Consider the following 13,616-nt stretch of genomic DNA (forward strand, 5'->3'; position numbering starts at 1 on the left):
TCGTGAAAGAGGAAAAGAAAAACAATAGAAAATATTTATTGATGGAGTATGTGCATTGAATAACATCTTAATATACCAAAGGTTTGCATTAGTTTCCCCAAGTGAGCCATCATTTTGTGCATCTAAGAATTGTATAAAAACAATTAGTTTGCTGCCACACTTTATAAAGTTAAGAATATTAAGGAATCATACAAGCCACCTCTTGGGGTTTTTAACCTAAATACTATATCATACTTGGAACAAATGTTGGTACAAGAAAAATGAAAACCAGGGACTCAAACCTGCTGTCAACTCCTTTGAGAATACTGTGCAAATTTAAGCATTCAATCTAATAATATTTTTTATTTTTTCATTTTATTCTCAAGTCCAGTAATTTATTAATGGAAGTATCTGCAATATGCTGTGCTTTACAATTAGAATCAGTTGATTAAATTTCTACAAAGATACCAAACAAACTAAAGGTATTTGTAAAAAATTATTGGCTAGACTTTGTAAGTATATGCAACAAGAATGGGATCAACAGTTGAAGTTTGGGTTTTCTTTTTCCAAGAGGGAACAGCCTTTGCAGAAATCCCACCAGAACGTCAGATTTGGACAACTTCCCAGGGAAAAGTATTCCCACTCTGTTGGTAACACGCTGTGGCTGGGAGGTTCTGACCCTTTGGGCTTTGAGTCTGTTGCTTCCCAAGGACTCCGACTTACTGTGACTTTGGGCAAGGTCTATAGATGTGGGTTGGCAGCTGCTGCCTGCTTGTGGTCCCTGTCAGAGCTTCAGTCCTCCCAGCCCTTTCCTTAGGGCTTGAGGCTGGGAAGAAGAGCTTCAGGCTCGGTAGTGGAAGGAGTCTTCTATGTGACTTATGATTTTTACATCTTAATCTATACTGCTATGCCTTTCCCAGCTGCCTGCTCCTGCTTCCAGTGGGTCCCACTGTTACCTCACAACCATTTCATCTGTTACTCTCCACACTTTCTTTATTCCTTGCACAGCACACCACCTCCTTCTTGAAATATCAACTTGTTTTGCTCCCTTTTTCTGTAGCCATTGCTGCCTGCTGCAAGCTGGTCCCTTATCAGCAGACTGGGAGGAATGCCCCACATGCCTCTCTCTCCCACATGAATTAGTTTCTTACTGCAACCATATTCTGGGCTGATTCATACTTCATGCAGACTCATAAATCTGCAGAACTTGGATGGTAAGTTATAAACTGACTCCAGGGGTTTCTTTAAGCAATTTTTAAAGCATCAGACACTCTATTCCTCATACAGCAGAAATAAGTTTGTGTTTTCCTTTTGTAAGATAATACAAACTCAATTTTTCACATCATAGATAACCCCCTTGACTTCCATGCACTTCTCAGAGCCCCAGACTAACCACGTGCACAATTACCTTGCAGAACCTCATCTGGGTGTGTTAATGGTTTGAACATGAGATGTGCCGTTGGCCTGGGGAAAGCTTGTTTGTTAACTTCACAGACTGCCAGTAGCCCTTTAGAAGAAAAGGAAATTATTTGAATTTATGGGTTTCTTTTTGTTCGTTTGTTTGTTTTTTCCTAAAGCCAAGAACACAGCTAAATATCAGCTCTTATGAAAAAGCATCAATACTGAGGAAAATAAATGATGCCTACTCCAGTACTGCAAAGAGGGAAAAATTCTTTGGGAAAAGATTTTTCCCAGAAGAAAAGTTGTCCCAAACATTGTTCTGGGAAGCCAGCCTGACTCCTGTGCACTACACTGCTCACTAGGAACACCCTCTCCTGCATTTCTTCATAGATAACAAAATGCCAACTAATGCTATCTGAAGGATATCTGAAGCTCAGAAGTCCTTGTGCCACTTGTAGTGGTGGGTGACTGTAGCTGTGTGCAGTGCATTGGCCAGTGCATAAATACTTGATTTATGAACTATTCGGGAGGCAGTGACAATGCCTACACAAAATATTTCCTTCTTTATTAGGGTAAGTGGCAGATCTAAATATTGTCTGGCGTTAACATTTTGTCCATTCATGTCTGCTTGGCCTGACAAAACAGCACATGCTTTCCAAACCCATATATTTGCATGTCTGTGCACAGTCAATCAGATACAGAAGCCTGGATACAAATTGTGGTTGAGACATCAAGAGCAGATGATTGTTAGAAGACCATCTGAAAACTGGTAATATTTTTCATTCTTACCTTGTCTTCAGTTCCCAAACTAATGAAGAAATAATGCCTTAGGAAATTTCTTTTCCTAATGAGCAGATCTAGAGAATACTTTAGAAAACAAGGAATGTACTATGTTACCTTACTGTGATCAGTTTTGGACTCAAATCAAGAATGAACCCCCGAAGGCATTCAAGGCCAGGCTGGATGTGGCTCTGGGCAGCCCGGTCCAGTGGTTGGCAGCCCTGCCCACAGCAGGGAGAGTGAAACTAGATGATCTTTAAGGTCCTTTTCAACCCAGGCCATTCTGTGAGGTTGGAGTTGTATCAAAGTCCACGGAACCGTGCTGACTTCTATTGATCAACAATGAGGTATCTCAATTCTTACCATAACTACGGAAAAAGGCACTTAGGAAAAAGACTGCAGAACCACCTTATGGTAGAATATTATAGGCCAGCTGCATAGAGCAAGAACATTAAATACTGGACTGAGGGGATTTAAAATTAGTCAGTGAAACCATATATCTTAATTCAGATGTTAACAACGACAAACATAATTAACTTTAAAATTAATTAGACATAGATTTCTAAACTTTAACAATTATTATTAGGGTTTTTTTGTTTGTTTTTTGCAAACAATCACACAAGTCTTAAAAAAAACAAGTTTAATGTTGCCTGAAATGGCAGAAGTTGAAAGAAATATTTTCCATTAAAGTGATATATTTCCAATTAGTGGAATGTTGTAATAGTTAAGGTATGGAAACAAGTGTTAAATTTTTATGCTTTGTCAATAATATGACAAAATCGCCTGCGCATTCAAAGTGTCAGGTTTTATGTTTCCAATCATTTACAGAAAAAGTCAGTTATTAAAAAGGATCATATTTCACTGAAAAATGTTAAAAGCATATTTCAAATATACCAACAAATGAATAATATTTGAAAATCTTGTTATAATTTTTCTTCTGCATAGGAAGAAAAAGAATTTTGGTCACTATAAACTTATTTAAAAATGAAAGATTGCAGTGTTGAATAATTATGAATGTAGTTAAACTCAATGGATGTGATCTGAAGTACACAGTATCCTTTTATGTTATTAGATTAACATATCATCATAACAACTCTGTGCACTCCAAAATCTTGACACACACACACAAAACAAAACGAAAAAAAAAAAAACAAACAAAAAAAACCAACAAGATTAAGGCTTGCATGGCAATCAACAGCAACCAATTTTTATAAAGGCGATTCATGTATAAAAGCATGTAGAAGTCAAGCTCACTTTGTGTTTTCATTAACTGGGTGGTTCAGCAAACACATTGAACCACATGATTTGATAACTACTGCTGCTACATAGCATGATATCTCTCATAAAGCACAGGGTAGTTTGTCCACCATTCAGAAAGTGGTATAATTTAGTTGGGAGGTTTTTTCTTAATTTAACCCTAAAACTCAAGTTGAGGTGGAGTCTCAATATGACATGATTAAAACTACCCACTTCGTAAAACTAAAGGCAAGGAAATACTGCTTTCCAACTCCCAGCCTAATACCCAGAGCATTCTACCTATGAAGCTGAATTCTTATAAAGTAATTTTAAACGTCTGCAAAAATGGTTAGCACCCAATATAAAGCCATCACCTGTGGCTTTGAGGTGAAGCTCTAAACGATTGTCCAACAGCCACCGCTTTGCCTTATGGGAAAGCTAAATGTTTGAAAAGAAACTAAAGCTACAGCTTTTCAAACACTAACTAGAAAATAAATCCATATGTTTAAGACTTGTCTAGCTTCTCAAAGAATATTCAAAGGCATTACATTACGTTCTAATGTTTCTTCTTCTTCCAAACATGGAAACTTCTGCTCATTAATTTCTCTTTGTTGTTTTTACTGAGCAATGAAGCAAAATTTGTCTTTTAGGTCTGGTCATCAACTAAAGAAATGTGGGATTTCCATGGGAGCGTTCCTCCAGCAACCAGAGCTTTCCAAAATAACAAGCTTGAATTAGATTGCTGTTTCTCAACATGGAGCTGTGGTCTTTAGAAAATGCCAAAAAAAGTCTTGGTCTCATGCAGTACACATACATTCTGCGCATACAGTAAAGGGATGTATGTGCAACTTGCATTTGAAGAATTGAAACAGAACCCTGAGAAAAGCAAATCCATTGGAAAAATGTATGGTGTTAAATAATACCAGTTTGAGAAGTTCTAATCCTTTCCGTGGGGGGAAAAAATGACAAACAAGTGTTGCCATTTTTTTCTGATGTGAATGATTAGAATTTATCACAATTACAAATATAAATATACCTTGGGATTTCAAGTGCAGACCTGGAGTTGATTGCAACTGAAAACATTTTGTTTGACACCCATCTCCCAACCATCCAGAGTCACTCAAGTCACCATAACACTATTTGTTCGAAGGCATCCTGATGCGGAATGATGTTCTCTCGGTAGCCGCTGGCAGCAGATTTTCACTCTATGATATTATGGGTGCTTGGCAAGTTAGCGTCAACTCTCTTCAGCCTTGTGCGCAATTCTCATCATTGCCGTGTATCCAGAAGCAAATCTGGGCATATTTGAGAGGAGTAATTCTTACCGCTACATTGTAATCCTGCTGTTCCCCATTGACATCCACCCACTGGTGGCCCGAAAATACAGCAATGATCTTGCGTTTCCACTTCCTTTTGTTTGGCTCCTTCAGACGAAGATAAACACCAGACCCAGTGGAGCCAGGCTCAGCATCACAGTACTGATAAAAAAGATCATTGGACTCATCAGAAATGCTACAAAATCTGTAGACAAGCTGCCCAGATCGGTCATTGTCAAAGCCTGAGAAGTGGATCATACTGCCAGGCATCATTTTGATGGTAGGGCTGATTCCCAGCTCCATGTATTTCCTTTTGTGGGGTCGCTTGAGCTCAAGAACAGCATAATCGTAATCTAGGGCAATATCTCCTGAGAAACCCTTAAACCAGCCTTTTGGGATGTGAGTACTCTTCACTCTGGTCCACTGGAAGGAGGGCATGCCATCTGAGCTCGCCTGCTTCCTCCCGGATCTCCTCTGCTTTCTCCCACCGCCTCTGGACCGTCGCCTTTGTCCTGTGGCAACTTCAGAATCCTCTTGGGCCTCAAGGGCTTCTCTCCTGCTTCTCTTAGCACCTTTACGTTTCCTGCCATCACCTCTGGACTTCGTCCTCATCAGACCCACTCTCAGCCTTTTGCTGCCCTTAACATAGTCCTTTCCATCATGCAGACAGTGGGCAGCTGTGAGCACATGCTTTGGGGAAATGAGAATGCCACTGCAGCCAGTGGAGATCTTCACAGCTGTGTTGAAAGGAAAGTTGGTCATAAACCGCTTGTCATAGATGCTGAACCTACTGTCTGTTCCATATATCTGCCTCTTCTTTCTCAAAGACTTATGTGCAGTTGTGTTTCCAGCTGGATCAAGTGTCAGCCCAAGAACATTCACTTCAGTCAGGGTCCGCGTGCCATTTTCAAAGATAGTCTCATAGGATAAGAAGTCCTTCAAGTCAGACAAGCTGGGTACTGGCAATTTCCTTTGACATTCAATTCCACATACGCTGTTCAGCTCCAAGTTGGGTTTTGCTTCAAATTTAGGGCTGTCAAGGGAGAAAGTTCTTTCACTCACAATCTGGGGAACCTTCTTTAAATGCCAGGTAAAATCTTGTTCAGTTCCTGTTCCATTAGCAAGACCCACTGCAGGCATGAAAAATATGAACAGCAGTAACGCATGATCCATCTTGTCTGTTTTTTTCTGAAACAAAACAGAGAAGTTTGAAAACACACTGTTGAAATACACACAAATATCTTAGCATCTAAAAAAGCAAAACCATGCAATATTAGGACTGACATCAGTGGAACAGAATTTAACATTCTGCTCAAAATAGAAGTGTCTGCAAATATTCCCTGCACTGCCTCTGATGTTCCCAACAGTCTCTAATGAGATGGGTGCTACCAGTCAGCCAGCATCGATGTTGAGCTACCTAATGGACAGAGCTAGCTAATGGTGGACAGAGCTGAGTTTTACTTACTTTTCCCTCAGCAGCAGTAGTAGTCTCAGTCATTCCACTCTGCCAGCAGCCTGGTTTTATCTATACTGTAGGAATGGAATTATCTTTTAAGATTCTGCTTCTCTACTGGTTATACTGATTATAAGCTACTGCTGATAAGCAGAACATGGTTGAATATTATCGACATATTTAAAAGTCATCCAGAAGTTGGCATGCAGACAGAGATAAATAGACAGACTGTACCCATGAGATTAAATCCCTTAGGAAACCAGACCAATTACAGTCTTTGATGTAAATGCCAAAAATGGTTCTGCCCTACTCATCCAGCTAAGATCTATGAAATTGCATGCTATGGAAAATAGCATTTTTCTAATTGTTTTCCCAATGAACCTACTTAGAATGACCTCTTTCCCAAAGTTCATGTTTTCTGAAAGTGAAAAAAGGAACAATTTTGGCATCTACAGAAGGCAGACAGTGCCATTTTAGACACTTTCTATTACTGCCGCTCTGAGAAGCAGGGGTGTCCTGCATCTCCTGAGTGGTGTGTCCTGCATGCTGGGGCCACCAAAACCTCCTTCGTTTCCCTTGCATAGGCATCTCAGTCATAGAATTTCAAAATCCATGGTTGGAAAGGCAGAAAGGTGGGAGAAGACATTGACGGTTGGCCTACAGGAGACTCCTGTTTATATACACAAAGGAATGCCCAGCCAAGTAGGAGGGACAAGTTGGCTGACTCATGACATGCCTTTTTCCTGCAGGATCCCACAAAGGCTGGAGAAATTGTGCAGTCTATGTCTTATGGTCACATGTGGAAAACCCCACCTAGCTGGGGTGATACACCACACAAAGAGCTAACACTACAATTCCAAAAGACAAGAAAGTGTCAGTAGTTGGGAAACATGCAGAAAGAATGTAAAATTGTTAGAAGTCTGTGGCAGAGCCAGAAAATGAACCCAGAACTCTTGATTCTGAGCTCAAAACATTACTGAAAAGACCATTTTCCTTTCTTGGCAGCAGTGATGTCAATGGCATTAACCAAATACTGACCAGTACCATTGGGAACTGCACTCCATTCTCATATCCTTCATTTCAATTACAGGGAAACCTCAGTGGTGTATGAAGAAAGAACCTATGATTAAACTTTAAAAGCCAAGCAATTCAAGGGTATGTATGTGGTTAAGCTTTCTGGTTTACATTATAATGGCAGCGTAAATCAGGACAAAGACAACCGCTTTCATTTTCCTGAGCTTTGTTTAGAATAACACAAGTAAAACCGTACAGTGAAATAACCTGGTTACAGGCTAGCTAAATATATAGCATGAAAAAGAAAGGAGCATGTGTGTGACGTGGGGGGGTGAAGAAGGGGGGGGAAGGGAAGTGTTAGTCTCACTTTAAGAGCAATTCAACGGATCAACAACTCCTAACATTTTAGGCATCTACACCATATTGACACAGCACTTGGCTGTGAGAGGCAACAGCTATCACTTTTTATCTGACTAAACACTATGGCTCAAACACTGCTTGCTGATTCTGACGCCAAATTCAGAGCGCAGCGTTAGCATAATTTTTAATGCTTTTCACCTCAGCCTGCGTGGAATACTGACTTGGAGCTGGGGTTTATTTACCTGGATATACTTAAAACACATTTTACAATACCATATATATGCTTACCCTGGCTTTAAAGCAACTAACTAAGGTTTCGGAGATGTATGGACTCTTCCAAGACATCTGGAGATTAGAGTGATTCACAGGCCTAAGCTCTGGGGTGTATGTAGTCATACTGAAAAATATTTGAAAATTTTGAAAGCCCAGAAGAGTCATTCCAGTAGCAAGATTGTGCAGGGAGATACCACTTGGCCATCTCACTGTAGGTCATTGGTATAGCAGAAATGCACGTATTTAAACATTAATATTTACATACAGCATTACTTTAAAGCCAAATATGTACCTCCTCTCTCACACTCTCTTAGCTTATAGCCATTTGCACCTCATGAACTCTAAACCAGAGGCAGTTTCTGCAGTGTGAGTAAAACTCTAGTTTACTTCATGGATTTCTCTTCCATAAAGTTGCCCAGTCTTTCCTTGAACCCCACAAAATTTATACCTACAGAGCTCTGTATCAGGGCGTTCTACTGCTTAACTACATGTTGTATGACAAAGTCATCCCCTTTTCCTCATCTTAAGCCAACCACAGACTATCATGATTTGATGATAAATCACATTTTACTAACGTGGAAAAGCTGCTTTTAGTTTATTGTGTCCTAATATAGCTTTTGAAGAGAAACAAGGTTTTAAGAAATTAATTTCTTCCATCAGGCTTCAGAAGAGACTTTTTTTGGCTCTTACCCTAAAATGCTCTTCCCTTCCTCAGCCCTTCTCCAGGATCTGGGTAGTTGAATTTTGTGAGCACTACGTAAAGTTAATTCACTAACTGCTAGTTCATATGGAAAGGTGCCTGTCTTGAGTTGCCTCTCACTGAGATGGTGGAGGCCTTCCCAGCTGGACCTATAAGGAACTTTGGTTTGCATGGAGGCATTCTGCAAGCAAATGGGTGGAGTGCTCTGCCTCTCTTCAGCCACTCTTTAAAAAGAAGGAAAAAAAAAAAAAACAAACCATGCAACCCTGAATAGATGCATCAGAGCCTCCTGTTTGAAACACTATACTCAAGCGCTCACTACTTACAAAGAGTCTTGGAAGCCAAGATTTCCATCAATTATAATGAACCACTTGTTTGTGATGAACCGACTGGACAACTACACTTCAGTAGAACTGGATGAAGTCCAAGCCAAGGAGCTTGATGAAAATTCTCATCATTGTCATTTACAGCCAAATACTTGGGCTCTGTTTACTAAACTGAACTCTACTTCTTAAGCGAAGCCAGCATCAAGCACAAGCAAAGTGGGCAGTTGTTATGGCCCAGTACAGGCTGCTGGCATGAGGGAACATCTTTAACCATTTTGTCAGCACAACCTATCTTACTCCAGCAGATTGTATTCCAAAATGCTTCTCTTTAGGCTACCAGAAACAGAATTTGCCTTTTAGTATAGCGCAGGCACCAGAAAAGTTGTGCCCAGCTGCCTCACAGTGCTATATTATGGTCTGTTTAGAGCAGCCTGAGCAGCCTGAGCCATTGTATTGTAGGAAAGTCAGCACATGCCTAAATCTACATGCAGATTTCAGACCATAAAATAGAAGAAGCTGCAGCACTAACCAGCTCTTTAAGTGCTTTTGGCCTTACTCTCGAAATGGTCTTGGAATTGACAGTTCTCCTTTGACACAGGAAAAGAGAAAGCAGATTTTGGAAATCCCTGGAAGGAAGCATCACCCTAACCCTGCCCACCGCTGCCCTCTCCACTTCTATGGAGGTTCTTGCTCTATAGAGCCAGCACCACACTGATTTCATCCTCTACTCTGACTTATGGAAAAACAAACAAACAACCCACACAACAACCACACAGTGAACCCTGTTTGGTTTTTTTACAAGATTTAAGCTGCTTCAGTGGCAATAAAAAGAATGAAGTTGGCAAGAATATTGGAAAGCTCATGTGGACTTACGAAATCACATCCAAAAAAAAGGGGGGGGAAAGGGAAAAAAAAAAAAAGGGAAAAAGAAGGGAGAAAAAAAAAGAAAAAAAAAAGAAAAAAAGAAAAAAAAGGCAATGAAGGAACGGGTTTCGGTTCGGGCCCGGATTTTCTGTCTCCCGGGAGGGCAGGCGGACCGCTGGGTGGCGCGCCCGGATAGCGGCACAGCTCGGAGCCAACGGGCACAACTCGGCACGGCCCGGATCGCATCAGAGGGGCTGAGCTCGGCACGGCTCCGCTCGAGGACGAGCGGAGGAGGACGAGCGCTTCGCAGCCTCAGCCCAGCCGGCTCAACTCTCGCTGGGAAGCTGTCGCAGCCGGGCTCGCAGCCGGCAGCTCCGCTCTCCTCCTCGCCGGGACTTGGGGAGGGGGTCGGGAGGGGATCCGCAGCCACTCTATGGCTGCCGGGGTTCGGGGGGCATCCGCAGCGGGAGGGGAGCCGGGGAAGGACGGCGACTGCGTTCGTGTCTTTGCTTTTCATTGCCCGCTCCCCTTCTGCTCACCGTTCCGATGCACTAAGCGCGCAGAAGTGTGGTGCTTTCCTGGAGGAGTAGGAAGAAGGCTCTAAACCCTTCGGCCACCCTCTGTCCCACGTTCGGGTGTGACCACGGGGCTCTCTGCTTTCTGCGCCCGACCCGAAGGAGCTCCCTCTCTCCCAGCCCTCAAGCTAAATACTTGGCACAGCTTTCCGCGATTCCGAGATAAACCCGTTTCTAGCAGTGACGAATCTGGATAAAATTAGTGTCAATTCCAAAAGGAGGGCAGGAATGGTAGCACAAACACCGCGGGGATGAATCAGAACTCAAGGAAGGTTGTTTTGAAACGTAGAGAGACTCCGGAGCTGCGCGGAGACAAAACCCTTGAAAGCGTAAAGGAATGAACGTGCCCCCCTCCGTTGCCTGCGGATCCGCTTGCGCTTAAAAAGGGGATCAGAGATCCGCGTCACTTTTTGGTCCTATCAAAAAGAAACCCACCAAGACGGCAGGGTTATGCAGAACCCGAGGCACAGACCCCTCCGCCTCGCTTCACAGCGGGCCCGAGGCCACCTGCGGGCTGCCCTGCCCTGGCTGCGGAGCCTCCCGCGCCCGTCCCTGCGCGTACCTGGCAGCGCCGAGCCCCGGCCGGGGGGCAGCGGCCACATCCACGCCGCGCCGGTATCCCCGCTCCGCCGCCGCCGCCGAGCACCCGCCGCTACTGAGCACGGGGCGGGGGGGAGCCGCCGGGTCTTCCCAGGTGGGGGAGGGGATGGAAAAAAGGGAAAGAAAAAAAAAAAAAGGAGCAAGGGAGGAGGGAGGGGGAGGGCCGAGGGGAGCCGAGGCAGAGCCCCTCGGATGGGATGGGATATGGGATGGGATGAAGGGACGGACTCTGCCTGCGGGGCGGGGAGTGCATCGCCGCGGGGAGCCGGGGTGACCCGCGCAGAGCTGGGCCGGGAGCGGCTGCTGGGAGAGTAGGGGAAGGCGGAGACGGGAAGGGGGGGGCGACGGGGCCCCGAGCCGGGAGGGTGTCCTCCCTTGGGGCGTCTCTCTGTGCTCGGGCCGCGCTCCTCAGGGCGTCGGAGGCCGGGGAGAAACGTTCCCCTCCTTTTCTTGCTTCTCAGAATCACAGAGTCGCAGGGGTTGGAAGGGACCTCAGGAGATGATCGAGTCCAACCTCTCTGCTAATCAAATACCCAGGTATTCACACAGGTTGGTATCCAGACGTGTCTTGAGTATCTCCATGGAAGGAGACAACCTCTCTGGGCAACCTGTTCCAGTGCTCCATCACCCTTACTGTAGCGAAGTTCTTCCATATGGGACTTCTCAGTCTTCTTTTCCTCAGGCTGAACAGACCCAGATCCCTCTCTTTCAAACCTCTCTTTCTGTCTTCCCCTGCCCTGGAGCAGAGAGCTCCCAGAGCCTTGCTGGTTGTAGCCTTGTGTGGAATTGGAGCGCCAGAGCTTTGATGACCCTTCCCTCACCACTCTGTTTGAGACCTTGGGCTGGGGTTTTCTGCTCCATAGGTGCTGTCCCAGTGTGGGGGCAGTGTGGAACTTCTGAAGGGATCAGGAGACCCAGCTGGTGTCCACAGCCCTCTGGCCTAGAAGTACTCCTGAAGCATTCTGGTGCTATGTTGATGTGCCACATGAAGAAACTCATTTATTGAGGACTTTTGCAAGTGCTTGACTTGAGTCATTTCAATGAGCTCATCTGCTGAAAACAGCTCCCGCTAGATGATGGCCTGCTTGGTTTGCCAAAACCAGCAGGAAATGTGTGGCATTGCTAGAGATCAAATTGAGATCTCCAGAGTGCTATTTCATGTCTCAAGGGTAAGAATATCTTTCCTTTCAAAGACTTCAGTTTTGAAATTTAGTGTATCTATTATATGAATAGGATGGAAATAAACTATTGGCCATTCTTCGTGATGTTCATTTTCTCACAGTTTTGCTTGTGTTGCTGTTTGCATGTACAACTTCAAACCAAAGTATAATGGTAATTATTTATGCACCTGAGAAAATGAGCTGAACAAATTCCATTTTACTAGACAAGGAGAGATAGAAATCCGCATTATGAGGCAGTTACATTTTGCTAGCAATTTCTTGAACATGAAGAACACATTCAGTCCAAAGATTTTTAAACCAAAAGCCTATGAAAAAGTATTAGTGCACGGCAAGATCATGTAGTATTACACTTGAGAACTTTCCTACCACCAATATTTCAGTCTCAGTAATTCTCTGAGGAATATATCATTTCTATGCACTTAACCTTTATCTTCCCTTAAACCTATATAGACTTTTAGTGTCCACAACTGGCTGTGGTGGCTAGTTCCGCAGGTCAGCAAAACCGTATGCCAAACCTGTCTCTGTGTATTGTCAACCTCGCTACTGCTAGCTTGCTTACATTCACTTAGAGACACCCTTCATATGCCACATCTAAATGTACAGGTCTCCCATCATAGAGACCCTGTAGTCACTCTCTCACCTTGAAGAGTTCTAGCTAAGTTAGCTGTGTTTTATGTGAAAATAACTCATTTTTTTTCTATTCTACTGCTGATGCACATGGACTAGAATATCATCTGAAGGATGATGGGGGCAAACACTTCTTGGCAGTGGCAAGTACAAAATGAGGAGCAACAGCCACGTGCATTGGGAAGCTGTGCTGTATTAACAGCTGCACTCTAGGAGGTTCAGCTTGGACATCAGAACCAAATCACCAAAAGGGTCATGGGATCATAGAATCCTTAGAGTTGGAGGGGACTTTTAAAGGTCATTTAGTCCAACTCCCTTGCAACAAACAGGGACATGCACAGATAGATCAGGTAGCCCAGGGCTTAATCCAGTCTTGCCTTTGAAGTCCCCAGGGATGGAGCGTCAGCCACACCTCTGGGCAGCCCAGAGTCATGCAGCATTGGCACAAGGTGCGCAGAGTGGTTGTGAAGTCACTGCCCTTTGTGGTTTTCAGCCTTCAGCTAGACAGAGCCAAAGCCTTGATCCAGTGCTGGCAGTAGTCCTCTGTCAAGTGGCAGCCTGGTCCGGGTGACCTGCAGAGGTCCCTCTCAACCAATATTTCTATGATTCTTTACCTCAAGATGCAGGCAAAGCAGGACTTCAGTGGAAGCACAAAGGTGTTCTCTGTCCTGTCCTGTGCTGATTTTCCAGCATCTCCTAATTTTGTGTTTTGTTTTGTTTTTTTTTGACAGATGTCAAGCACTACGCTGATGTTCCCGTGGAACTGCTTTCAAAATTCCAGCACTCTCCCAATAAGCACTGACCAGATGACCTGCATATTCATTTGTAAAGTAAGGACCTTTTTTCCCCATGTGAACCACTTCACATTTGTCTAAATGGAACTCCATCCACCATTCTATTGCACGGTCATTCCCCTTCACAAACCTTCCTG

The 13,616-nt window shown here is 43.8% G+C and overlaps 1 protein-coding gene and 1 long non-coding RNA gene across 3 annotated transcripts in view; one reads left to right on the plus strand and one right to left on the minus strand.

The window, feature by feature from the left end:
• PRSS35 (serine protease 35) lies at positions 1–10,978 on the minus strand. 2 transcript variants are annotated; one of them, XM_085217715.1, is made up of 2 exons: positions 10,840–10,978; positions 1–5,900 (listed from the first exon to the last, which is right to left on the minus strand). In XM_085217715.1, exon 2 carries the CDS (start codon positions 5,883–5,885, stop codon positions 4,644–4,646), a length of 1,242 nt encoding a protein of 413 aa, XP_085073841.1. In that variant the 5' UTR covers positions 5,886–5,900; positions 10,840–10,978; the 3' UTR covers positions 1–4,643. The 2 variants fall into 2 exon arrangements, with proteins under 2 accessions (XP_085073841.1, XP_085073842.1); XM_085217716.1 differs by lacking the exon at positions 10,840–10,978 and adding an exon at positions 10,242–10,383.
• Positions 10,836–13,616, plus strand: part of LOC104909900 (uncharacterized) — a 19,484-nt gene continuing 16,703 nt past the window's right edge. The window contains exons 1-3 of the long non-coding RNA XR_014881499.1: positions 10,836–10,971; positions 11,339–11,426; positions 13,417–13,515. This is a non-coding gene — a long non-coding RNA (uncharacterized LOC104909900). The remainder of the gene's footprint in view (positions 10,972–11,338; positions 11,427–13,416; positions 13,516–13,616) is intronic.

The sequence above is a fragment of the Meleagris gallopavo genome, chromosome 2, assembly GCF_905368555.1.
Source record: "Meleagris gallopavo chromosome 2, MGAL_WU_HG_1.1, whole genome shotgun sequence".
In the NCBI taxonomy this organism is placed as follows: domain Eukaryota; kingdom Metazoa; phylum Chordata; class Aves; order Galliformes; family Phasianidae; genus Meleagris; species Meleagris gallopavo.

Excerpts from the sequence above, each read along its gene's own strand:
- PRSS35 (XM_085217715.1), bottom strand. The coding sequence starts at position 5,885 with ATGGATCATGCGTTACTGCTGTTCATATTTTTCATGCCTGCAGTGGGT.